Below are 26,333 nucleotides of genomic sequence, written 5' to 3'. Positions count from 1 at the left end.
TTAATCATGGTAATAATTTATTCCTTTTAATCATGGTAATAATTTATTCTTGAGAATAGATCACAAATTAGAACCTCTCTGGTACCTTATTCCTTCACTGTCATCTCCTCTCAAAAGTAGACCCTGCAAGTCTTAAATATTTTATCCACTCAAGTTAAAAGATTTGCTCAGGAGAAGTATAAAGTTTGGCTCACATGGATGAGCAGCCTTGTCACTATTTTCCTACTCCCCAAACTTCTGACACACTTTGTCATTTGCCTGCAAACAGTGCCTGAACTAGTTTGGAGCATATGGGAAGCATAGATTGTGTATAGAACTTTCTTTCCTCCTGACCTACATAGAAGTTTTTATTCTGTTAGTGAGGCAGAGGGAAGTACAGCACTGATTATTACACGAAGACGCATTCGTAAAATCCTGGAGTCTTCCCAGGCTGCAGCTGTTGCCATCCATCCCTGCTCTGGGGGGTTAGTACAGCTTTATGGCCTGAGGCAGAGAGTGCTGGGCTCCTGGTATTTGATTGCAGAAGTCCTGCAGAAGTATGGGAGTGCTTGCAGAAGTAAGAATGTGGAAATTCTTTGTCATGTGTTGACATAACTGACAGCAGAATTTGCTGACTACTATATCCTCTTTTAAGTGTTTTCTGCTCAAACTGCCAGCTTATTTTGTGGGGTGATTTCACAAATTCCCTCTTCTGGTTTCTGTGTGGGTGTTAGGCATGAGGCAGGATGGGCATAGTTCCAGGAAGCTGTTTGGATGACTCTGCCTTACCCACAATCAGGTCAGGGCTCTAGAGTCCTTTATTCTGCATCTGATCCTTTGTCCAGAGAAGTATTTCACCCTCGCTGCAGGCTGTCCTGCTCCCACTACTCAGCCTCAGTACTGCTCTTCTCTTGCCCATCATCATCACCCCCTCTCTGGACTTGCCTTTTACATAGACTGATAGTCCTTAGACTCTTTTTTTTTTTTTTTAAGTTTTATTTAAATTCAAGTTAGTTCATAGACAGTATAATGTTCACTATGGGTATACAGTATAGTGATTCAGCATCCCATAGATCGCCCAGTGCTCCTAATCCCCACACCTATTTCCTTTTCCATTCAGCCTGTATTTTTCTTTTTCACTTTGAGTTAAGATGTAGATGCTGAGGTTTACATAGTTATTATAATACAGTGATCAATACTTTGTAACTTTAATAATTGTTTTAAATAGTTACTTAAATTTTGCTTTTTATTTAAAAAAAGGAAAAACATATCACTTGTCTCAGAATTGTTAGTTGAGAATAAATTTTTATTCTCATAACTATGAAAGAATGCATCACCTTTGAAAACATTCAGTATGGGCAGCCCAGGTGGCTCAGCAGTTTAGCACTGCCTTTAGCTCAGGGTGTGATCCTGGAGACCCAGGATCGAGTCCCACGTCGGGCTCCCTGCATGGAGCCTGCTTCTCCCTCTGCCTGTGTCTCTGCCTCTGTCTCTCTCTCTCTCTGTGTCTCTCATGAATAAATAAATAAAAATCTTTTAAAAAAAAAATTCAGTAGATGCTTTCTGAATCCAAATTCTATACCAAATCCACTATTTACTTATTTTTAAATGATAGTTTTGAGATAATTTTTTTCTTATAACACTATCTGTGATCACTTTGAGTCTTTAACTCTGGAATTTTTAGATATCATAGTTCATTTTTAGAGTCTTTTGTTATATTTCTTATACTCTCACCCATCCTGTAGATAGACTAGTACTTTTTTACTGTGTGTTTCAGATAAAACATTGTATAATAGTAATATTTATCAAGTACTTCTTATACTTGGTGCTTTTCTAAGTTTACATTTGTAATCATCACATTATAATAATTACTCCTGTTTTAAGAAAAAAGAGGCACAGAGACGTAAACATTTTCTGAAATTCCACAGCTAAGAAAAAGGTAACCCTTGCAGTCTGTCCTGCAAGCTTTAACTGCTGCAGTGTATGCATACATTGGGTCCAGATATATTTAGTTCTTTATGACCCCACAGCTAGGGGTAAGGACTTCCATGTCTGCTGAGTCTGGGCTCACTCTACCTTGCATAAATGTCTCAGCCCAGGCATAACAACACTGGGCAGGCATGTGTCCTGTCCGTTAAGTGTGGATATGAAAGGCCTTTTGGTAGTGTGCTGGAATTCTAATTGAGCCCTTATAAGACCTGATGTTTTTCAGTTGAATGAATTTTCAGTCAGCTCACATTATGGTGATTAATCCTCTGGTTTAGAACAGGGAAATCTGCTATGAACAACCAAATTCATTATATCATTTTTAATCTCAGATGTCTGAGCATGAAATCTTAAATCACAGGTACCTAAGTTGTTTCCCTTTTACCACTATAACTCATTCATTCACCAGGTCTTACTACTTATTGTTTTAAGCTTTCTTCCCTTTGTTATAAAATGCTGGGTAAACATTAAAACAGATAATTGTAAAAAATTTCTGTTAATTCATTTAAAAAATCATTATATGTGAACATAACAGTTTTACGAAAACAACTATATTGAGGGACGCCTGAGTGGCTCAGTGGTTGAGCATCTGCCTTTGGCTCAGAGCCTGATCCCAGAGTTCTGGGATCAAGTTCCACAGGGGGCTCCTTGTGGGGAGCCTGCTTCTCCCTCTGCCTATGTCTCTGCCTCTCTCTCTGTCTCTCATGAATAAATAAATAAAATCTTTAAAAAAAAAAAACTATATTCAAAAAATTTTTTAATGTTATAAGAGTAGTGGCATTGTTTTACATTTTTGTGAGTCTTGTTAATATCTGGTTTAATAGAAGACAGCTATACTCTATCTACGTCTTTATTCAGTCTGTTATAATTTATTTAAAATATATGAAGAACATATTGCCTTACACATATAGCAGCTGAAAAAATAAGACTATTTTATTTATTTATTTAAAGTTTTTTTTTTGAGAGAGAGAGAATGAGAGAATGAGCACGAGCAGGGGGAGAGGAAGGGGGAGGCAGAGAAGCAGACTCCAAGCTGAGCAGGGAGCCCAACTTGGAGCTCGATCATAGGACCATGGGATCATAACCTGAGCCAAAGACAGAGGCTTAAGTGACTGAGTCACCTAGGTGCCCCAAAATAGGACTATTTTAGAAACTTTTTTTAGATAATTGTGAATTTCTTTTTTATAGTCCACCAAACTTGACAAGGAGTAATTTCTTAAAGCTTCATTTGTTGCAGTACAGAATCTGAGTGCATAATCAATGAACTCTTTGTACTTTTCCAATAAATTCCATTGGTCCAGGCACCTGGGTGGCTCAGTTGATTAAGTGTCTACCTTCAGCTCAGGTTATGATCCCAAGGTCTTGGAACTAGTCCCACATCAGGCTCGCTGCTCAGCAGGGAGTCTACTTCTCCCTCTGCCCCTCACCCTGCTCATTCATTCTCTCTGTCTCTCTCTCTGTCTCTCTCTTTATTGTGAAAATAAACAAAATCTTTTAAAAAATTTCATTGGTCCATCTTGCATGGAATGGATCTTTTGTAATGCTTTTCATTGGCCATTTGGAAAATAGTGGTTTACTGAATTATATAGATCTTCCAAAGGTTGACAAATTTCCATATACTTCATTAAAAAAGTGACATTTATTAATATCATCACCATTCTCATCAGAAAAGTCTTTTGAGTATTAAGAAGCTTTTCAAGCTCATGTGTTTCATGATACCAGTTCTCAAAAGCATTTTCGTTCTGTTCAAATTATTTTCTAATTCCCCTTGTGATGTATTGTTTGACTTATGGATTATTTAGAAGTATAATGTTTAGTTTCCAAATATTTGCAGATTTTCCAGCTATCTTTCTGTCATTGATTTGTTTTTTTTTCTAATTTAAATTCATTGTGGTCAGAAAACATATATGATTTCAGTCCTTTGAAAGTCATTGTTTACTGCCCAGAATATAGTCATTCTTGATTAATGTTCTAGATGCACTTGAAAATAATGTGTATTCTGCTATTGTTATGTTTTATAAGTGTCATCAAGTCGATTCTTTAAATCTCCTGTATCCTTACTGATTTTCTGTAGACTTGTTCTGCCCATTATATAGAGAAAGGTATGGAAATTTCCCGACTACAATTGTATATACGTTTCTTTTTAAGTTTAGGTTAGTCAGTTTTTGTATCATGTACTTTGAAACTGTTATTAGGTTCATATACATTTAGGATTATTATGTCCTCTCAATAGATTGATCTTTTATAATGAAATGATCTTCTTTCTCCTAGATTTTTCCTTTTTCTGAAGTCTATTTGTTTAGTTTGCCTTTGGTTACCATTAGCATGAAAAGGGAATACTTACTATATGATTCCATTTTTATAAAATTGTAGAACTCGCAAATAAATATATAGTGACCAAAAAGGATTGAGAACAAGGGGCTAGAGAGAGATGGGTTACTGAGATCACAGGAAAACTCAGATATGATCAAAATGTTTGCCATCTTGATTATAGTGATGGTTTCTCACATGTATATATGTAAAAATTCATCAAATTGTACACTTTAAATATATGCTGTTTATTGTGCATCAGTTATACCTCAGTAAAGCTATTTTATTTTATTTTTTTTAAAAGGTTTTATTTATTTATTCATGATAGACAGAGAGAGAGAGAGAGGCAGAGACACAGGCAGAGGGAGAAACAGGCTCCATGCCTGGGAGCCCGATGTGGGATTCGATCCCGGGTCTCCAAGATCGCACCCTGGGCCAAAGGCAGGCGCTAAACCGCTGCGCCACCCAGGGATCCCAGTAAAGCTATTTTAAAAACAGAAGAATACAATGCTGCCTGGTACATTTTGGTTCCACCGTCCTGACACCAGCAGTTTAATTCACCATTGTTTTTTGTGCAATCAATGCAAATGTCAACATTTAGAAATAGACAAATAACGTCTTAATAGTATTATGAACGTAATTTAAACCTCACAGGTCCTTTGAAAAGGTCTCAGTGACTCCTAAGGGATCCATGAACCACCTTGAGAACTTCTGGTTTACAACATCACTTCTGATACTACTCTTTATTCCTCCAGTTCTGATTCCTCCACTAATCAATTCTAAAACAGATTCTCATGAAGTTACATTCCAAGTCATGCTACAGATTAAATATTGAAATATATTAATCATGTTCACAAAAATTTGATGACTTTAAAATTGTATAAGAATAGCATTTGAAACTCTCTCCAGTATGACTGATATGACCTGTCTCCTAGGCTTATGTCCCTGTTGTCTCCTTGCTCAGTGCTGAATGGTCTTGTTTTCCTTCATCTCCTGAGCTTTGTTCATGCTTTTCTCAATTTCTGTCTAATAAAATTCTACTTAGAGCCTGGCTCAGATTCAGTCTTAGCTATGAAGCCTTCTCAACCACTGTACCCACAGCCATCCATTCCTTGCCTGTATGTTTTATTTGGATTATTTAAATGGTTCACGACATAGAATGTTTGTGTCTTGTTTTTCTAACAATATCAACTCTTTGGGAATGTGGACAATGTTTTATAGCTTTTTATTCCCACAAACTGCTAACATAGTGCTGAATCCAAATAGGTATTTGAATGATTACAGAGGAGTATTTTTATCTGATTCTTACCATTTCTTATTTTGATAGTTCTTTGGTTTTTTAGCATTTTTCTGAGAATGTTTTAATTTGTACCACTAGTTTCGCCTTTGTCAAATTTCTCTAGCTTCTGGGTAATCGTAGCATTTGTCAATCTTGATGAAATTATTCATCTTGAAGAAAGAAATTATCAATCTTGAAGAAATTATTAGCTCTCTTCAGCCTTTACTGGTTTTATAATTTTTTAAGTGTAGACTCTAAAGTTTCCATCTATTAACCCTTTCTTCTACAAATTAAAATTATTCACTAATAAATATATATAATATTTATATATACTGATAAATACACTGGTAAATATACCAACATGATCCGAAAATATCCTATAGCCTTAGAGGTGGCCAACAATTGTGATTTTGACACTTAACTGACTTTTATGTATGGCAAATGAAATTAGTCTCATTATTTTTCAGTTGTCCATCACATCATTGATGAATTTAAATAAAACTTAATTTGGAATATTTTGTTCTCTACTTCTCAAGAAAGGTAGGTAATTTGTGAGAGTACTGCATAAAATTTCTCTCATTAGGGAAGAATGTTAACTTTTGTAATTATCAATAAGAATCATCATAATTGAAGCTATTAGAATCAACATAAAGCAGAAAGGATTTTGCCCCAAGAATGTTTCCCAGGCAGATTCCATTTCATGTTCTGATTCATATTGGCTGCTGAGAGTCAGGAGGCCTGTTAATTCACCAGGACACAGAATTGCACAAGATGCAATACATGAAAGGTTAGCTCTAACCTGTCTTGGACTTTATAACATAGCTATAAGAGTATGATGAAATTGAGCCAGGTGGTTTAGTAATGATTAAAAGGGTTTGATGGCCAGTGATGCTTTCTGATGAGGCAAATTGGAATGTAAGAATCAGTGTTTATCCAAGCCTATCTGTTGGTAGAAAGTTAACTACTTCTTTTCTGTTTATGTTATCTAAAGTAGTTTTCCTAAGGAAAAAAAGAGCCTTAAATACTTGGTAATTTATAATGTCCATTTAAGAGGCTGTTTAAAAATTTAAATTGAAGTATTTATCCTTTAAATATATATATTTAGTTTCATATATAATTATAATTAATTGTATTGTTTTAAAGTTTCATTTTTGTTGTTTTGACCAATATTATGCTTTTTTTTTCAGACATAAAACTCATTATGGAATTATGTGTAATCAGTTTTTATAAATTTTTGATCTAGGCATGGAGAATTAATAGAGTGAGACAACTTTTTATGTGACAAATGGAATCAAATTAACCATGGCCATGAGTTACCCAAACAGTGTGGTATAGGTAAAAGAACAAATAGTTTTGAGTTGGGGTGTTCTCAGAGCCTAGAGCTTACACCAACTAGCTCATATCAAATCTGGGCTCTGAGAATACCCCAACTCAAAATGTACCATCGTTTAGAATCAAACAACTTAAGAATGAGTTATTTTTTGGTGATTGGTTTACATGGAATGCTAAAAAAAAAAAAAAAAAAAAAAAAGCCACTATCCTGTATTATAAGCATCTTACCAGTTTTCCTCAATTCTTTGGTTAAAACTAGAATTACAGAAGATTTAGTTACTTGTATATTTTTAAGATGATGTTTGATTCTGGAATAATTATTTAACTTGTTAAATGAAACAGGTTTAGGAGTTATTCAGCTTCAGCATAAAAAGAAGTCTACCTACATCAGTAACTCAGGAATTTTTGACCATTTGTTTTACTCATTGTGTTAGGCACTGGAGATGCCAAGCTGAATAAAATAAAAACTGGCCTCCCATGAGACTTTAAAGTGGAATGCAGAAACCAAACCTTAAGATAGAACAATATGAAATGTACTATTAGAGCTCAGTACTATTCCTGACATTTATCACTTAAACAGTAGTAATAGAGTATTATGCATAATCTAGAATATTGAAGTGTAAACATTTTGAATGTTTTCTTTTATTCAACCAGAGTTTTAAAGTCTCTTATTTAAAGTGTCAGGGAGAGGGCGGCGCGGCCCTGGGTGGCTCAGCGGTTTAGCGCTGCCTTCACCCCAGGAGACGTGGGATCAAGTCCCACATCGGGCTCCCTGCATGGAGCCTGCTTCTCCCTCTGCCTATGTCTCTCTCTCTCTCTCTCTCTCTCTCTCTGTCTCTCATAAACAAATAAAATCTTGAATAAATGAAGTGTCAGGGACATTTTTAATTAAAGAATTTAAAAAACTGATCCTCATTGCTGTTATGTGTACCTGAAGGAATCCAGTTTTTAAGTATTGTGATAACAAAGTAGATTGGTGGTTGTGTTAGGGTTAAGGGTAAATAAAGGCAGGCAGGTGAACTGCACAGGAATAAGAGGGAACTTTTTGGGGTAATGGAAGTAGTCACTATCTTGATCATGGATGCTGATTACACCAGTGTATACATTTGTCAAAACTTGAACTGTACTCTAAAATGGCTGCATTTTATTGTATATGAATTTTATCTCAAAATTAATTTAGAGGCACCTAGGTGGCTCCATGAGTTCAGCATCTGACTTTTGATTTTGGCTGAGGTCATGATCTAAGGATCCTGAAATCAAGCCCTATGTTCCACTTTCCTTGACATTCTCTCCCTCTCCCATTCCCCCCCCATTTTCACACGTGAGCACGCGCACACACACACACACACACACACTCTAATAAACAAGTAAACCTTTTAAAAAGTAAAATTAATTTTTAAAGAAGATTTTATTTATTTGAGAAAAAGAAAGAGCACAAGTTAGAGAAGGAGAGGGAGAAGCAGACTCTGCTGAGCAGGAAGCCTGATGTGGGGCTCAGTTCCAGGACCCGGAGATCAAGACTTGAGCAAAGGCAGACCTGAGTCACCCAGGCACCCAAAATTAATTTATAAAGAAAACTAGGCAATGGAGAAATACTGTTTCTAAATGTTTCATTATGTTGATATTCAAGCAGTATCTCCTAAACTAACTCCTATCTTGACAAGTGGCACAAAAATGCATTGTCATCTCTTGTGCCTTGATTTTTTTGGGGGGGGGAAATATGATAACTTTATGTACACAAGAAATAAAACCATCATTATTTTAGAATTTTTATGTTCAGAACACCGTGACAAGGCAAGTCCATCTGAAAGAAAGAGGAGAATATAGTGCCTGTCATCCTTTTATGTTATAAACAAAGTTTATTTTCATTGGTCAGCCAGTTTTCAACTATGAGTGAACAATGAATTCTGCTTATAATGCTCATCCTATTCAGAAGCTGCACTACAGGGGCACCTGGGTGCCTCAGTGGTTGAGCATCTGCCTTTGGCTCAGGTCCTGATCCTGAGATCCTGGGGTCCTGGGGTCCAGTTCCGAATTGGGCTTCCTGCATGGAGCCTGCTTCCCCCTCTGCCTATGTCTCTGCTTCACTTCTTTCTGTGTCTCTTATGAATAAATGGACAAAATCCTAAAAAAAAAAAAAAACACAAAAAACACAAAAAGCTGTGCTACATTTATTCTTATCCTGAAACACTGTAATTATTATTTCCACGTATTTCTCTTAAGGCATCCTTACTCTTTTGATAAACTTCGCAGATAGAATCTGAGAAGTGGCTGGGAATCAGAACAGATTAAATGCGGTTGGAGGAGGATGAAAAAGCAAGACTGGATTCCTGGTTAACTCCTTTAAATAAGTCCTGGGGTAAAATGTGATACGATTTTCTTTATGATCTGCTCAAAGAAGTGCATAGAACTTCTCCCTACTTGCACCCCCAAAATGTATGTAAGAGTATGTCATCTGGGATCCATTTCTCTGAAATGGGGTTTAGGACTAGTCAACTGCAAACCTGGGAAAAAGTCTCTGACAGAATGGGATTATTAGGAAAAAACAGGTTTCATGGACTAACCTCCTGAATCAGTTTGGATTAGGCCTGTTAAAAAACAAAATTCAGGGGTGCCTGGGTGGCTCAGTCGGTAAGTGTCTGCCTTCTGCTCAGGTTATGATCCTGGGATCTTGCCCCCGTGTCCTCACTGGGCTCCTTGCTCATTGGGGAGCCTGCTTCTCCCTCTGCCTGCTGCCAATCTTTGTGCTAAAAAAAAAAAAAAAAAAAAATTTCAGCCCAGTAAATTGAAGATCTGATGGGCTTTATTAAAGGACTCCTGAATTGGGCAGCATCCCATCTAGCAAGGAGAAGAAAACTCCACTGAGCTAAACAAAAGAAGTTTTTAACGACAGAGAGGGGGCATTTAAAAAAGCAAGGAATTTATTAGCTAGGAATGCATTGTTTAGGCAAGTTGCCCTCCTACAGGGAGTGCAAGAGGCCTATTAGCAAATTGCCTAGTATTAACCAGGAAATCTGAAGTTGACCAGCTAAAGGTTACATTTCTCAGTGAAATGCAATTAGGTTAGGTATTAAGTCTTGTTTTACTGACTTAACCTAAGTGATGGGCATTTTGAGCCTATGGTTGTCTTGTGGTTTTGTTGGTTTGTTTGTTTTAACAGATTGAGTTGCTTAGATAACCCTGAATAGAAGTTGCCTAACAAAATGAATACAGGTGATTTTTTTTTCCTAAGTAGAGTTGGGAATTGCTTTAGCCAGGGCTGTAGTGGAGGCTTCGTGGTACCAGAGAACCCAAGTTTTACTGTCTTTCTGCTTTGTCCTTCTTTTTTTTTCTTTTAAGATTTTATTTATACGTTCATGAGAGACACACACACACACACAGAGGCAGAGACACAGGCAGAGGGAGAAGCAGGCTCCACACAGGGAGCCCAGCACGGGACTCCATCCTGGGACTCAATCCCGGGTCTCGATCCCGGGTCTCCAGGATCATGCCCTGGGCTGAAGGTGGCGCTAAACCGCTGGGCCACCTGGGCTACCCCTGCTTTGCCCTTCTTAGCATATGGCATCTGTCCTCAAGGCCATCTTGTATTCTAGGATAGCCATCACAACTATATTGCTGAAAGGAGGAAGGACAAAAGTCTACTCCCAGTTCTCTGTCTCACTTCTATTTTTTTTAAAGATTGTATTTTTTCATGAGAGAGACACAGAGAGAGGCAGAGACATTAGGCAGAGGGAGGAGAAGCAGGCTCACACAGGGAGCCCGATGTGGGACTCAATTCCAGGACCCCAGGACCATACCCTGAGCCAAAGGCAGACGCTCAACCACTGAGCCACCCAGGCATCCCTCTCTGTCTCACTTTTAAGGAACTTTGTCAGAGGTCCTACCTAACAACTTGCCTTTAATGGTTAGAATTTAATCTTGTAGCCGCACTTAACTGCAAAGAAGGCTGGAAAATGGGTGTCTTTTTAGCGAGCATATCCCTGAATAAAATCGGGAGATACTAAGAAAGACAGGCAGTTTCTGCCACACGCTGCTCATGGAAAAACATGCAAATTAAAGCAATATTTATTTAACAAAGAAAGTAGGGATGCCTGGGTGGCTGAGCGGCTGACCGGTTGAGCCGTTGAGCGTCTGCCTTTGGCTCAGGGCATAATCCCCAGGTCCAGGATCAAGTCCTACACCGGGCTCCTGGTGGGGAGCCTGCTTTTCCCTCTGCCTGAGTCTCTGCCTCGCTCTCTGTGTCTCTCATGAATAAATAAAGTCTTAAAAAAAATTTAGAAAGTATACTTATTACAGGGTATCTGAGTGGAGCAAGTGTAGGGTCTGGGAGAATTACAGCATTAAAGGAAGGGTTCCAAGGATGAGTCTCGCCCTCTGCACCATCATCTGTGCATGGCTAAAGATGCTTAGGGCTAATGCCCTTGCAGCAGGGGAAGGAGGCTTTTGAAGGTGATGAAAGAGCAGTTCTCAGGTAGCCATAGGTCCGGCCCTTTCAAAGGGAGGTCCTATGGCCAGATCCCTCGAGCAAGATGATTGGTGCTCATTTTATTTTGTGGTTAAATTAATGGGTTAGCAATCTCTAAACTTCTTCCTGGAGCAGAAGGAAAAGGAGCAAAGTTCGGATCTCTCTGTTAAGTCCCAGTGCATTAGTTCCTTGTTGAGGGATCAAGACTGAGAAGGATAAAAGCCAAATCTCAACCATTCTTGAGCTCTTAATTTATTGTACCATAATGTAATAGTGGTAGAAACTACCTGTGGCATTTTTTTTTTATAATTTATGTTGCTGTTTCAGGTTGGTGTCTCCAACAAGATTGTAAAGTTTCCAATATGATAGTAGAGATTTTATGTCTTACATTCTTTTGAGTCTCCATCCTTGATTAGCATATCCCATGTTATCAGTCCTATTTGTTGATTCAGGTAGATCTGATGTGCCCTGATTCTCAACTCCCTGGGCTCTTGCATTCCCCTTATGGTCCTGAAATACAACTTGTAGATGAAATAGTTATGTACACATGAAATTTTTTTAAATTGTTAAAATGGGGATCCCTGGGTGGCGCAGCGGTTTGGCGCCTGCCTTTGGCCCAGGGCGCGATCCTGGGGACCCTGGATCGAATCCCATGTCGGGCTCCCAGTGCATGGAGCCTGCTTCTCCCTCTGCCTATGTCTCTGTCTCTCTCTCTCACTCTGTGCCTATTATAAATAAAAAATAAAAAATAAAATAAAATTGTTAGAATGCCTTACCAATGACAAAAAGGAAAATTTTAAAGGAAGTAATTTATGATACAACAACATATATTTTGGTGTGTTAATGCTCAGTGAAGGCGTAATGAAGTAGTCAAATAAGGTATGTGATTAAGTAGACCACCTCTAAAACCAATATGCCATCCTTTTTAATGGATACCACATTCCATTTACTCCAGAAACCAGTCCAACCCTGATGCACACTGTGGTCTGTGATGCTCCTTTTCTGATGTTGCGGACTGTGAGGGAGATTGCTAAGTTCTAGGTGAGGCTGTCCCAAATGACTATTATCAGTTGCTGGTGTTAGAATTGTTTATATTTAAGCACTGGCCTAAGATGACCAAGGAATCTCTGGACCATACCCAACAGATCTATATTTGCCCAAGAAAAAAAAAAAATTCTAGAGCAAAACAGAGTAATAAGTGCCACCCAAAAACATAAAAGTACCAAAGGTAAGTATAGATAAATGTAGAAACTAGATTTAAAACTCTGCCAGTAGCTAGAGCTAATGAGGTATGTTAGTGGGGAAAAGATAGAAAATAACTAAAATGTCAGTGGTTATTCATTCTACAAATTCCTGTTTTTCAGATACTGTGCTAGGGCTAGAGAGTCACAGACAGCCTTGGTCCCATTTCCTCAGGGAATTCATATTCTAGTGGAGAAGACTGACAAGTGAATCTAACCAGTAATGGCCACTTGTCCTAAGTGCTATGTAGTAAACAAAAATGGGCCCAAATCAAGAGCAATAAGAGAGGGACTTACTTTACATAGGGTAAATTGGGAAGCTTTCCCCTAGGAGATGATATTTAAGCTGATTCCTAAAAAAAATGAGAAGCTAGCCATGTGAAGGGGAGGGTCAGGAGCTTTCTAAGCAGAGTGAATAGCATAGGCAAAGCCCTTGAAGAAGGGAAAATTTGCCTTTGGGGGGGGGGGGGGAGAAAGAAGGCTATTGAGACTGAAGCCTGGCCAATGAGATGCAGAGGGATAGAAGGTGTCAGAAAAGTGAGAAGGGCCCGGTCATACAGGCTGACAGTTAGGGCATTTGGACCTAATTCTAAGTGCAGAGCATGGGAGTGACAGGTCTTAACATTTTAAAAAGATCGCTCTTGCTGTGGTAAGGAGAATGGGTCAGAGGCAAAGAGTCAAAATTCTTTGGGAGGGAGAGACTAAGAGAGAATGACCAGGTTGCATAAGGTGGAGTGGAAGCGTTTAAAGAAGCGACATTTACATTGGGTCTTAAAAGAGAAATGTGAACTGGGTGGTGGGAGAGGAGCTGTGAGAAGACCAGCAAGTAGACGGAACCGCAGGAGCAAAGGCTGGGAGGTGTGGGGTCCATACCTGGAAAGCTGTAGAGCTGGTGTAGCAAGAGTTTCATACCAGATCCTGTGTCCCCTTCACTGTTCTAAAATGCAATTTGTGGTAATTACCTTCACACATAATTTTTTAAAACAATTAAAATGTCCCAGCTATAAAATACAGGAAGAATTTAAGCAGAAATACATGATTTAATGTGTAATTTTTCAAGCCTGACTATACTAGAAGTCATAATGAACTAATCAGAGGCTTGTACCTACAAGGAAAAGGTTCAATTTTGAAGAATTAAGATAAAATTCTATAGAGTAGGGACGCCTGGTGGCTCAGTGGTTACGTGCCTGCCTTCAGCTCAGGGTGTGATCCTGGGGTCCTGGGATCAAGTCCCATATCAGACTCCCTGCATGGAGCCTGCTTCTCCTTCTGCCTGTGTCTCTGCCTCTCTCCCTCTGTGTCTCTCATGAAGAAATAAATAAAATCTTTGAGAAAAAATTCTATAGAGTATTTCCAAAATTGTATATCTAACATTTTGAAATGAGGCTTAATAAGTATATTTGTATTTATACCTGTAGAGTCACCACTATGAGACAATATTAGCACAGGCTGATATCGGTGTATATGTTGCTGACCCAAAAGCTCTGAGTTTCAGTGCTGTTGCTGATCTGGTTTTTCAAAAGGGTGAACAACTCCTAGTAAAGCTGCAAGAACACAAAGTACTATCCTCCCTTGACTTATTTAGTATTTTTATGTTTTGGGAAAACTCAATCCCTATTAAAACCATGCCAAAGATCCTTTGATAATATGTGAAACGGAGTTGGAGTCCTATTCTCAGAAAATTAAAATCAGATTTTTCAGCAGTAGGTAAATTGTGCAAGATACAGAACATTTCTTTGTTGTGTTGAGCTGCATGCCCGACCTTCATCTACTGAATACTAGTAGTACTCTCCTCCCACTTGTTATGATGGACAAGAATGTGTGCATTTTCTTTTTTAACAGTACTGCCAGAAGGACAGTTACATCCCTTAGTTTCCATCAAAATGGGCATATCTACCTTCAATCTCATGAGGATTAAATGGATAATACACATAAAATGTTGGTATTAGAGTCTGGCCTTTTGTAAGAATTCAATAACCAGGGAGTGATAACTTGTTAGCAATTGAAAATATGGGTCTAGTCATAAATAAGAGTCAAGATTTGGGAGTCATGTAGACAGGTTGATGTAAACATTGTAAAATGCCAGGCAGAAACTAAGATTGAGTTTAAGAGGGATAAATGTAAGATCCCATGGCTTTTCTGTACAATAAATCAAGGCTGAAGAGATATGGCTAGTATGGCTGGGCAACAGTTCATAAGAAAACAGCCATCAAGCCAAGATTATCCTTGGTATAATTGCTTAACTACCGCCACACACACACACTGACAGTACATTAATGGTATAATGTCCAGGTCATGCAGTGCTGCAGTCCCATAGACAAGGTTTCATGTGGGCTGTGTCTGGGGCTGGGCAACCAGGCTTTAAGAGTGCTGTTGAGAAGATAGCAACTGGATAGAAAGATAATGCTACAGAGTTTAGGTATAAAAAGAGAAGTTACAACAGTTTTTCAGATAATTTAAAGACAGCAATTTTTCACAGAAAATAACCTTGTCTGTAGAAAACAAATCTACAACCTCTGTAAGTTACAAGAAAGCAGCTATTTTGTAGTGAGCAGATATTTTGTCTTTAAAAAAACTCAACCAAGTAAACTTTAAGATCCGACTGGCTTTATTAAATCAGGCAGCATCCCATCTAGCAAGTAGAGAGCTCCAAAGTGGAACGTTCCAGGCAGCCTGGGTGGCTCAGCTATTTAGCACCACCTTCGGCTCAGGTTGTGATCCTGGAGTCCTTGGAATGGAGTCCCCTGTCGGGCTCCCAGCGGGGAGCCTGCTTCTCCCTCTGCCTGTGTCTCTGCCCCTCTCTGTGTCTCTCGTGAATAAATAAATAAAATCTTAAGGGAAAAAAAAAAAAAACCACAAAGTGGAACTTTTTTTTTTTTTTATAGGAAGGAGGGTGGGGCAAGAAGTTATTAGCAAAGGTAAGCTCACCTTCCCTTAATGGGAAGGGCATGGGGTTTTATCATGCACATCACCTCAGCTTCCTTTGGGGGTGGCCATTGGGGGTAGGGATGGCCCCTGTGACAGACTACCTCATTGGTGCTGACCAGAAAATTCCTGACCCACTAGTTAAGACTGCATTTCTGGGAAGATTGAACTACAATTCAGTTAAATATTAAACCCTGGTTTGGTGACATGGCCTAGCATGAGTGACTCCATCTTGGGCCTTCAGTTTTCTTTTTCTTTTAAAAGATTCTATTCATTCATTCATGAGAGACACAGAGAGAGAGAGGCAGAGGGAGAAGCAGGCTCCATGCAGGGAGCCCCAACATGTGGGACTCGATCCTGGGTCTCCAGGATCACACCCTGGGCCAAAGGCAGAGATACTTAACCGCTGAGCGGCCCAGGCCTGCAGTTTTCTCAACACCATCAACCAGGCACTTGATTGCTCTTTTCAGGGATGGTGTAGAATAGAATTTTATGTATATAGATGATTTCTAAAGACTTTTCCAACTATTGAGGTGGGTGTGGAAATAGACTCCAAGGTAGGTCACCCTGCCAGTCACCTTTTTCTAGCAAAATTCAAGGTAGATTCCTTCTGGGCCCACTTTGATTTAAGATGTTTGACTATAAGTAGCTGAACAGGATTGACAAGAAAGCCTCAATTCTCAAGAGCCTGGGAGGGCGGTGGGGTGGGGTGCACAAAACAGGCACACTGAATCCTCTTTTTTGACAGATTTACTTTTTTCCAGCCTTTGGTTTCCCCAACCAAGTTGCCCCTGAATTTAGGTTTAGGTCACCCTGGTCTGATCACTCCAAAATGATTTTCCTTTCTTTGTCATTGCTATCAGGGAAGCCTCTTGCCAGTTTCTCATGTAACCCCTTTTCCCCCATAAGTAAATCTTCCTTCTCTGACTCTTTCTGAAGGAGTGCTCTAGAACAGAGTTTCTCACATGCAGTCTGTTGACTCCCTCAGTAGATGTGAAATTGTGTATGTGTGTGCATTTCTCAGAGAAGAGGGGTGTTGGCATTCATTGAATCCCCAAAGGGGAGAATCTATAAGATTAAGAATCACTTAAATAAACCCCTTTGTAGGTAAGGCAAATCTCTGTTTTTTGTCTCTATGTTTTTCAGTTGCCTTTGGTTAAATTCTAAACTGAGGTGTGGTGGATTGTTTAGCAAGAACCAGGTTAATTAGAAGCCTCTTCTAAGTTCCCTGCTTGGACCAAGAGCCCTTCATTCGTGATTGTAGAGCACCCTCCACACACCTCTGTCAGAGCGCTTGCCACTTTATATGAGTTCATTTATGGGACCCTCTTCTATTATTAGATTTGAAGGGTAGCCCTGTATTGTGTTAGTTTTTGTATTCCGAACACTGAGCATCATACCAAGGATGTGGTAGGTGTTCAAAAATGTTCTTGACCAGAACCATTTACCCATAATAAGCCAAGAGATTCTTCTTTCTGCCCTAAGCAACAAATATTTTAAGCATTTACCTTGAGCCAGGTATTATGTTAGACACTGGGAATACAGAGATAAGCTTCTTGCAGGGAGCTAATGGGCTATATCCAGAGGGACATGATTTTTGCCACTCCTTGGAGCAGTTGTGTGTGAGCCATATGCGAATGAATTTACAATAGCAATGATCTTGCAAAAACTCTCCCTTCCATAACAGACATTAGTCATATGCACATAGTCCGCTACTTTTATTACTCAAAACAAAAATGAAAATGCTTTTGCTAATCTTCCTCAAAACCACCCATTAAATGTCTCCAAAATCCTCTTTGACTACTGCTGCTAATGATTTGCCTCTAAAAATAGAAAATGTAGATGGAAGATACTGATAAAAGAAGTGTCGGCATTTAGGCCCATATTCTGCACATAGAAGTGTTTTTTTGTTTTAAATTCATGATTTGTAAAAACAAATAGGGGTGCTTGGGTGGCTTAGTAAGTATTCAAAAATGTTAAGTGTCTGCCTTCTGTTCAGGTCATGATTCTGGGGTCCTGGGATTGAATCCCACATCATGCTCCCTGCTCAGTGGGGAGTCTCCTTCTCTCTCTGCCCCTCCCCCTGCTTGTGCTCACGCACTCTCTGTCATGAATAAGTAAACTCTTTAAAAAAAAAACAAAAACAAATAGAAGGGCACCTGGCTGGTCAGAGAAGCACGTGACTCTTGATCTCAGGTCCTGAGTTCAAGCCCCATGTTGGGTATAGCGATTACTTAAGTAAGTAAAACTTAAAAAACCAAACAATGGAAAATCTTTGTGTTTGGTTCACTAGTATGTCCTTTTTCTTTTCCAGCTTATACATACTATAATTTCAGGGATTTGAGTTTATGTCAGACTACATTTATAGTTTTCCAACTTTTATTTAAAAGCAGGAAGCCCCTTCTTCAAACCTAAACAAGAGCAGAGCAGTTTGTTTAAAGCAAGGGGCTTTGCTGCTACCCTCAAGCCCCTAAGGGGACGCCAAGGGAGCCTGGTTTGAGAACTGAGGACTAGATAGTATTTACGGGTCATAGTTGACTAGGGCATGATTTGTCCACAGAACAGGAAAGCCAAGTCCAGAGCACTGTGCTATCTCTGTTTTAGAGTTCTTTATGCTTAAGAAGATCATGACTTTGGGGAGCATAGCAAAAGTCATCTATGGATATGTATTTCAAAAGATATGCTGTCCTTACCGGAAGGCTCTGATTTAATAGGTGTGAAATAAGGCTCCGGCATCTATAGTTTTGAATAACTCTATTAACCTAGGAGAAGGCTTTTTAAGTGTCACTAGAGTGTAAAAAGTTAATATACTAGTTATACCTAGAAATACCTGCACTGCTTACAGAGAATATGGATTTCTGGCTTCGTGAGTTGAGCTTCAGAGACTTTTCTAAAAAAACTTCTGTTTCTATTGCACTACCGTTCCTGCTGCCTGAGTGAAACGCTCTTCCCCCTAGATATATGCATAATTATGGCTGTTGTTTATTTTCTCTCTCCAGCCTCTAAAATGTAAGCTTCACTTGAGCGGACATGTCGTTTGTCTTATTCATTGATTCATTACATGCTTCTAGAATAGTCAGTAAATATTTGTTGAATAACTACTAGCAGTGAGGTATTTCAGGTATGTTTTGGTTGAAAAGATTTCTTGGACTGCTCTGGAAGCCTAACCTCCCTCTATAGCATTTTCTATAAAAAAAAAAAAAAAGTAAAGTAAAAATGTGTAACACTACCACGTAGCACATTTGGTTGGTTCTTGACCAACTGTAACTTTATTTTCAAAACAGGATGTGATATGGTCTGACTTCGGGTTTCCTGGAAGAAATGGACGGGAAAGTACATTGTGGATTGGCTCCATGGGAGCCCATACACCCTGTCATCTGGACACCTATGGTTGCAACTTAGTATTCCAGGTACAAGGAAGGTAATGCATGGGTGCATGCATATGAGTGTGTGTGTGTGTGTGTGTGTGTGTGTCTGTATGTGTGTTGTGTGTGTGTGTTTTGCACAGGAAGAGGAATGAGGACCAGGCAGGTGGCAGACCCCAAAGTTTATTCCTAGCTCTACCCCATCAGCTTGCCTCATGACTATAACCTCAGGTTTAGTTTCCTCCTTTTTGAAGTAAGGGAACAGTTCAAATGATGGTTTCCATATGTGTCTGTCAACCATGATCAGGATTAACCTTCAGAGACCTGATACTAGTGCTCCAGGATTCCACTCCTAGTTCAGCTAGACAGTTGTCTGCTTAGCTCTGTTATGTAAGACACTGCATTTGTAGTTTTCAAACTTCTATTTAAAAGCAGGAAGACCCTCTCTTCAAACCTAAATAAACAAAAACAGACCAGTTTGTTGAAAGAGAGAGGCTTTGCTGCTATCCTCAGGCCCCTGAAGAGATGCCAGGGAGCCTGGTTTGGGAACTACTGAATGAGATGATATTTATGGCCCCTTCTGAGTCTAAAGTTTAGTCTATGTTTACATGTAGACACAATGCAGTATCTTACTACTTCAGTTAAGTTCTCCATCTGTCCATGGACCCTAAGATGTGTAAGGGTAACTCAGGCAATACTTTTGATAGTCCAGGATTCTGCTAGTTGGAGGCTGTACTTAGAATATTGTATGCGTAGCCTTATTTTCCCCTGATTAGTGATGCTCGAGTCTCCTTTCCTGGCCCTTTGGAGCATTTATAGGACAGCAGGAAAAATAGAAATGGCCATTTCCAGGTTCTTAGACCCTTTAGACACGGAGAGTATTATGAGTAGATCCAAAAAAAAAAAAAAACAGTGAATAAGTATATGAGTAGATTTCACAGGTGAAATATTTTAAAACCTATAAAATGGAATAAGACAGTCCATTTCTGGATTCATTTCAACTTTATTAAAGGGTCTAGAACATTTCAGGTGCATTATTATGTGTTGCGGATGCCACAGTGAATCAAGTGTGCATGGTTCTTGCCCTTAGGGAGTTAGTAGTCTAAACCTTAAATTTGGTAAGAGAGACATCATTGTTAAGTAGCTGTTTTCAACATGTTCTGAATTGGGAAAGAAATCCAGTTGGGAAAACATTACCAAAAAATACCTGGGTTCTTCCTATGATGTAGAATTAATAAAGCTTTATTTTAACATTGTAATAGAGTATATTTTAACATTTTCCAGTCTCAAAGCTCTGGAATAGTAAAATAACTATTCAGTAAATACTCATGGAGCAAGTACCATCTGTTACAGTAGGAATGGAGGTGAATGAGTAAGATACCTCTCTGCCGTGAGAGAGTTTATAGTTAGAGTACAGGGAAGCCCACAACTAGTGTGACAGAAGGCAGAATGGACATGCTCCTGAGGAAGGTTTCATAGAACTGTAAAAAGTAGGAGAGATACCGTTCCTGCTGAAAAGATTAAGAAAGATTTCAGAGAAGAGCTGCCATTTGTGATAGGCTTTGAAGGGTGGGTGAATGTTCAAGACATGGGTGGGAGGAGCAGAGGAACCAGTATGACTGGAGCCCTAGGAAAGCATGTGGTGTATAAAGAAAGAATCCTGTGAATTGGCCAGTGTATGCTGTGCATTGGAAATGAAAGGATTAGGCAGGAAAGGGAAGGTGGACCCAAAAATTTACTTTCAGGCAAATAACCTCTTATGCTCTTTCAGCATGCAGGACAATGAAATGTTTTTTGATGAGGGGATGACATGGTGATTCACCACCTTTTCTGATTAATAAGAGAAGGATGTGTATACAGTTGACCCTTGAATAATGAGGGGGTTTTGGGTACCGACCCCCATACACAGTCAAAACCCCGCATATAACTTTTGGCTCCCTAAAAATTTAATCATTAATAGCCTACTATTGACAGGAAGCCTTACCAATAACGTAGACAGTTGATTAACACATATTTTGCATGTCATATATATTATATTCTGTATTCTTACAGTAAAGTAAGCTAGGGGCGCCTGGGTGGTGTAGTCAGTTGAGCCTCTGACTCTTGTTTTCAGTTCAGGTCATGGTCTCAGGGTCATGGAGGCCAGCCCTGCATCAGACTTAGTACTGGATTTGGAGTCTGCTTGAGATTCTTACCCTCCCCCTCTGCCCCTTTTCCCTCCTTACATGTTCACTCATTCAAAATAAATAAATAAATAAAATATTTTTTAAAAAAAGCAAGCTAGAGAAAAGAAAATGTTATTAAGCAAGTCATAAGGAAAATACATTGACAGTGTTGTACTGTATTTATCAAAAAAGCATCTGCACATAGGTGGACCTGTGTGGTTCAAACCACATGTTGTTAAAGGGTCAGCTGTATATTACATTTTTAGTGGAGCAAAACAAATTGTATAGGATTGTTATCATTATGGCTATTCCTGTAGGAACACAGCCATGAGGCAGAAGTAGGAGTGGGACCTAAAGAGGTCAGGAGATCTGGGGCCTCGTTCTGGGTCCACCACTAACCACTAGTCCAATGAATGACATTGAAAAAGTACTGGGTCCCTTTCCCACTACTTTGAAAGTAAAATTAGACTGATGACCTATTAAGAGTTCTGGCTCGGGACGCCTGGGTTGCTCAGCGGTTGAGCATCTGCCTTTGGCCAAGGGTGTGATCCCAAAATCCCGGGATCAAGTCCCATATCAGGCTCCCTGCATGGAGCCTGCTTCTCCCTCTGCCTGTGTCTCTGCCTCTCTCTCTCTCTTTCTCTCATGAATAAATAAAATCTTAAAAAAAAAAAATTCTTCTAGCTATGACATTCTAAACTTAGTAAATGCCTGGAATTCTCCGAAGCTACGTAGCTGCGGTGGAATGGAGCAGCTTTATCTTGAAGGCAAAATGAGACTTTACTATCTACTTCTTAGTTTGAAAATAGCAGCCAGCTGAAAGGAACATAGTGGTCCCACTGTACTGCAAGGGGTCACTAGAGAGCTTTAAGGCTTTTCTCAAAACTAGTTCTCTCTCTCTCCTTGTCCCTGCCCCTCTCCCTGTCCCCCCTCTCTCTCTCTCTCTCTCTCGTTCTCTCTGCTTCCCCATCTGTGTATGTCTGTATGTCTTCCTTTTTCACACTTTTTCCTTCTTTGCCTTAGATGTCCTCCCTCTATTGGCTCAAAGTATGGGTGTGTCTAGTGTCTTGTGATTTAAGATTTATCACTTCCATTTTTCAAAAACTTTTAAGTGACCGAAATATTTTACAATTTTCTCTTCTTGAAAATTCTAATATTATACCACTTATTAGTTGGGTGGCATAATTTGTGCATTTCTTTTCCTTATGGATTAACTTAACACAGGTTTAAGGAATTTACAAACCCAAATTGGGAGAAGTCTGGAAACTATTTGGTGGATAGCTCTATGGGTGGCTAGTCTGCAGAAGATAAAAATACAGGTATTTGAAAAGGAGGGATTATTCTGGTGGTAGCTCCAGAATCAGGGATAGAATCAACTTATGAGGAAGTAAACTTTTTTTTTTTGAGGAAGTAAATTTTGATTTGAGATATAAAAGAATGATCTGAAGGGGCACCTGCACCCTGATGTTTATAGCAGCATTATCAACAATAGGCAAACTGGAAAGAGCCCAGATGTCATCCATCGACAGATGAATGGATAAAGATGTGGGACACACACACACACTGGAATATTACTCAGCCATCAAAAAGGATAGAATCTTAGCATTGACATGGACGTGGATGGAACTGGAGGGTATTATGCTGAGTGAAATAAGCCAGAGAAAAATAGTTATATGGTTTCACGCATATGTGGAGTTTAAGAAATAAAACAGAATCGTAAGGGAAGGGAGGAAAAAATAAAATAAGATGAAGTCAGGGAAACAAACCATAAGATACTCTTATCTATAGGAAACAAACTGAGGGTTGCTGGAGGGGAGAAGATGGGGTAACTGGGTGATGGACGTTAAGGAGGGCCTGTGATATAATGAGCATTGGGTGTTACATGCAATAGATGAATAACTGAACTCTACATTAAAAACTAATGATACACTATATGTTAACTAATTGAATTTAAATACGTTTATTTAAAAAAAAGAATGATCTTACAAACTAGATCCTGTCCCAGCAGTAGGGTTGCCTTAGGGCAATAGGGTATCAGGAGATAGCTGGTGGTTGCTGCTTTACCTTCACCAGTATCAGCACAGGAGATTCCAGTACTGAGAGATGGGCCAGATGACTACTGAGACTGCTCTTGTATCCTTTATGGATTGGATGAAAATGAACACTTAGCTGCTGCCTTTTTAGATGTTTTGTCTCAAGTTCAGATTACTAACTTGTATCTTATTTTTTTAATTAGGAAAAGATGGCATCTCTTTCCTCCGGAAGATACTCCTTTCCTTTATCCGACTAGAATCCCTTATGAAGAATCTAGCGTGTTCAGTAAAATCAATGTTGTGAATCCTGATTTAAAACGTTTTCCTCAGTTCTGCAAAGCTCGAAGATACATGGTTACACTAAAGCCAGGACAGGTAATGGGGGCCTTAAAACATTGATGACCTGGCAGTGTGCCCCCAGCTGTATACCCTCTTTCATGTCCTTATACCACATGCCTCCTCTCCAATACAAATGAGAATGATTTTCTTCCCTGCTGCTCTCTGCTGTTAGGTGACTTCAGACACAAACTTCTCAGCCTCACTGGTCATGGAACTATGGGAAGAGGGAATACAGCTGTTTCTGCTGGTTAAGAGGAGGTTGACTTTGGAGAAAAACAAGAACTCACAGTCATTTATTTTCTAAAGATTTTATTTATTTGAGAGAGAGAGTGTTAGAGTGTGACGGGGTGAGGGGTGGGGTGTGCAGGGGGAGGGAGACAAGCAGACTCCCCAAGGAGCAGGGACCTCAGTGGCAGCCAGATACCCAGGACCCTGGGATCATGACCTGAGCCAAAGGCAGACACTTAACTGAGCCACCCAGGCGCCCTACACAGTCATTTTTAATAAGGTTAAGAGAAAGTGTCAGGCCATGGGTACTTGAGCACCTCTAGAACATTTATTCACAATTAATATCCCTTCAATTATATTAGAACTCAGACCCATAACTGCAGGTGGGAAGGCATCCAGGTGATGGGTCAAAAAAACAGAATGAACTTGAGAAGGATCTGCTTTTAAGCAAACACGGATGTTCCTTTTATTAAAGACTGTCTCTGAAACATTTCCAAAGAGTTTGCTCTGATGTTTTATTAACAATATGAAAGGTTTTCTTAGTCTCTTTAAGGAGATTTTATTCCCTCAACCGTTCCTCTCGCCTGGATGTTTTCCTTTTTTTGGTCCCTTCTCCCTGGCTCTTTTTCTGCTTCCTTCACATGTGAAGACTCCAACTTAAATAACTCGACTTAAACAACTTGCTTCAACCTGCTAGTGGTCATTCCCCAAGCACCTATCCCCGATCCTCTGACAACCATCTATTTTATAGCCCTACAGATTTACCTAATCTGGTCATTTCACTTACATGCAGTCGTACGAGTGGCCTTCTGCATCTCTCTGCCTTCTTCCACATGGCATGATACTGCAAGATGTTAGCAGTACCTTATTCCTTTTTATGGCTGAATGTATTTCATTGTTATGGATATACACTTTGTTTATCCATTCATCAGTTGATAGACATTTGGGTGGTTTCCACTTTTTGGCTATTATGAAGAATGTTGCTGTGGACATTGGAGTACCAGTCTTTGGGTGAAGATATGTTCTCACTTCCCTTGGTTATATACCTACCAGTGGAATTGCTGGGTCAAATGGTAACTCTGTGTCTAACCTTTTGAGGAACTGCCCAGCTGTTTTCCACAGCAGCTACACTATTTTACATTCCCACGATCCTTCTGGTTCTGATTTCTTCACCTCCTCACCAACACTTATTTTCCATTATTCCTATTATTATAGCTATTCTAGTGAGTGTGACATGGCTGGTCAGTCATTTTTCCTTCTATTTTAATAGCCAAATTTTTTTTTTTTTTTAATTTTTTTTTAATTTTTTTTTTTTTATTTATTTATGATAGTCACAGAGAGAGAGAGAGGCAGAGACACAGGCGGAGGGAGAAGCAGGCTCCATGCACCGGGAGCCCGATATGGGATTCGATCCCGGGTCTCCAGGATCGCGCCCTGGGCCAAAGGCAGGCGCCAAACCGCTGCGCCACCCAGGGATCCCAATAGCCAAATTTAAATGTGTGGCTCTGTCCATCAATGTTCCTTACATTCTGCTCGTTCTCTAATCTACCGACAACTGGCTCCCTCTCTTATCACTTTACTGGAAGGATAATCTGATAGGACGTACATGATCTCCTTCAGACTAAATGCAGTAGTCCTTTGTAGGGCTTAGCCCTAAAAGGTGCTGTCTTCCCATCTCCTAGCACCACCTTACTCATAGCAGATGCCATCCATTTTCTCAATCTGAGGCCCCAAAGCTTTGGATCGTCCCGCCTGCTGTTCTCAAACTTTCATGGGTACTAATTTCATACTGAGCCTGGACAAATGCAGTCCTTTTTTGACTCTGCCTGTTGCTTTTGTTTACTATACCTTCCTGTTTAGATCTCAACATTTAATAGTTGGACCACTGTATGAATCTCCTGTCCTTCCCAGACTCTCCCAGGATGTTGCTATTTTAACCATCCCCCTACTAAAACTTTCTTAGCAGGGCACCTGGGTCACTCAATTGATTAAACGCCTGACTCTTGATTTCAGCTCAGGTCATAATCTCAGGGTGATGAGATTGAGCCCTGCTTCAGGTTCCACGTTTAACGTGGAACCTGTTCAAGACTCTCTCCCTCTCAAAAAAGAAACTTTTTTCTCTTAGCAACTCTTTAATGCTTAAAAATAAAATCCAGATTCTTTATTCTGAATTCAGGGCCCTCCATTGGCCCTAATCTAACTTTCCCACCTCATCTCCCATTACCCCATCTGTAACCGTAAGACTGACCTAATTGCTGTCCCTTGACGGTCCCCTCTCCCTTGCCTGTAGTACTTCTCCCTCCTGGCATGTCCTCATTCTTTGCTCTGTCTGCGTTGTCTCCTAACCCTGGTTCAAACCACACTTCCTCCATACCAGGCTGCCCCTGCCCTCCCTGGTTTGTGCCTGTGTCTCCCACCTCTGAGGTTCTCTAGCACTGGTGTCTACTCCTCTGAGTTACCACGTATCAGATTCCCCATTTCTACATATTGTTTCTTCATTGGCTAGATTTTGGATTGTGAGAAGACAGAAACTACTGCCTACATTTTTACCTGTGCCCTTTTTCAGAATGCATACAACTATTTTTCAATGGAAAGGAGGAAAAATTAGAATCTCAGAGTCCTTTACTATGATTTAGATGCAGGCAGAGCAGGTCCAGGATTAAAGACAGTAGAAGTTGGAGAAGCT

At 39.7% G+C, this 26,333-nt stretch overlaps 1 protein-coding gene across 3 annotated transcripts in view; it reads left to right on the top strand.

Moving 5' to 3' along the window:
• Window positions 1–26,333, top strand: part of HSPBAP1 (HSPB1 associated protein 1) — a 61,522-nt gene that overhangs the window by 25,776 nt on the left and 9,413 nt on the right. For all 3 annotated transcript variants that reach the window (XM_025990183.2, XM_072725078.1, XM_025990185.2), the window contains 2 exons: window positions 18,802–18,938; window positions 23,284–23,455. In XM_025990183.2, the coding sequence (XP_025845968.1) occupies window positions 18,802–18,938; window positions 23,284–23,455 (309 nt within the window). The remainder of the gene's footprint in view (window positions 1–18,801; window positions 18,939–23,283; window positions 23,456–26,333) is intronic.

The sequence above is a fragment of the Vulpes vulpes genome, chromosome 1, assembly GCF_048418805.1.
Source record: "Vulpes vulpes isolate BD-2025 chromosome 1, VulVul3, whole genome shotgun sequence".
NCBI classification, from domain to species: Eukaryota; Metazoa; Chordata; class Mammalia; order Carnivora; family Canidae; genus Vulpes; species Vulpes vulpes.
The sequence above is the reverse complement of the archived record's forward strand: the minus strand, read 5'-3'. Positions and strand labels throughout refer to the sequence as shown.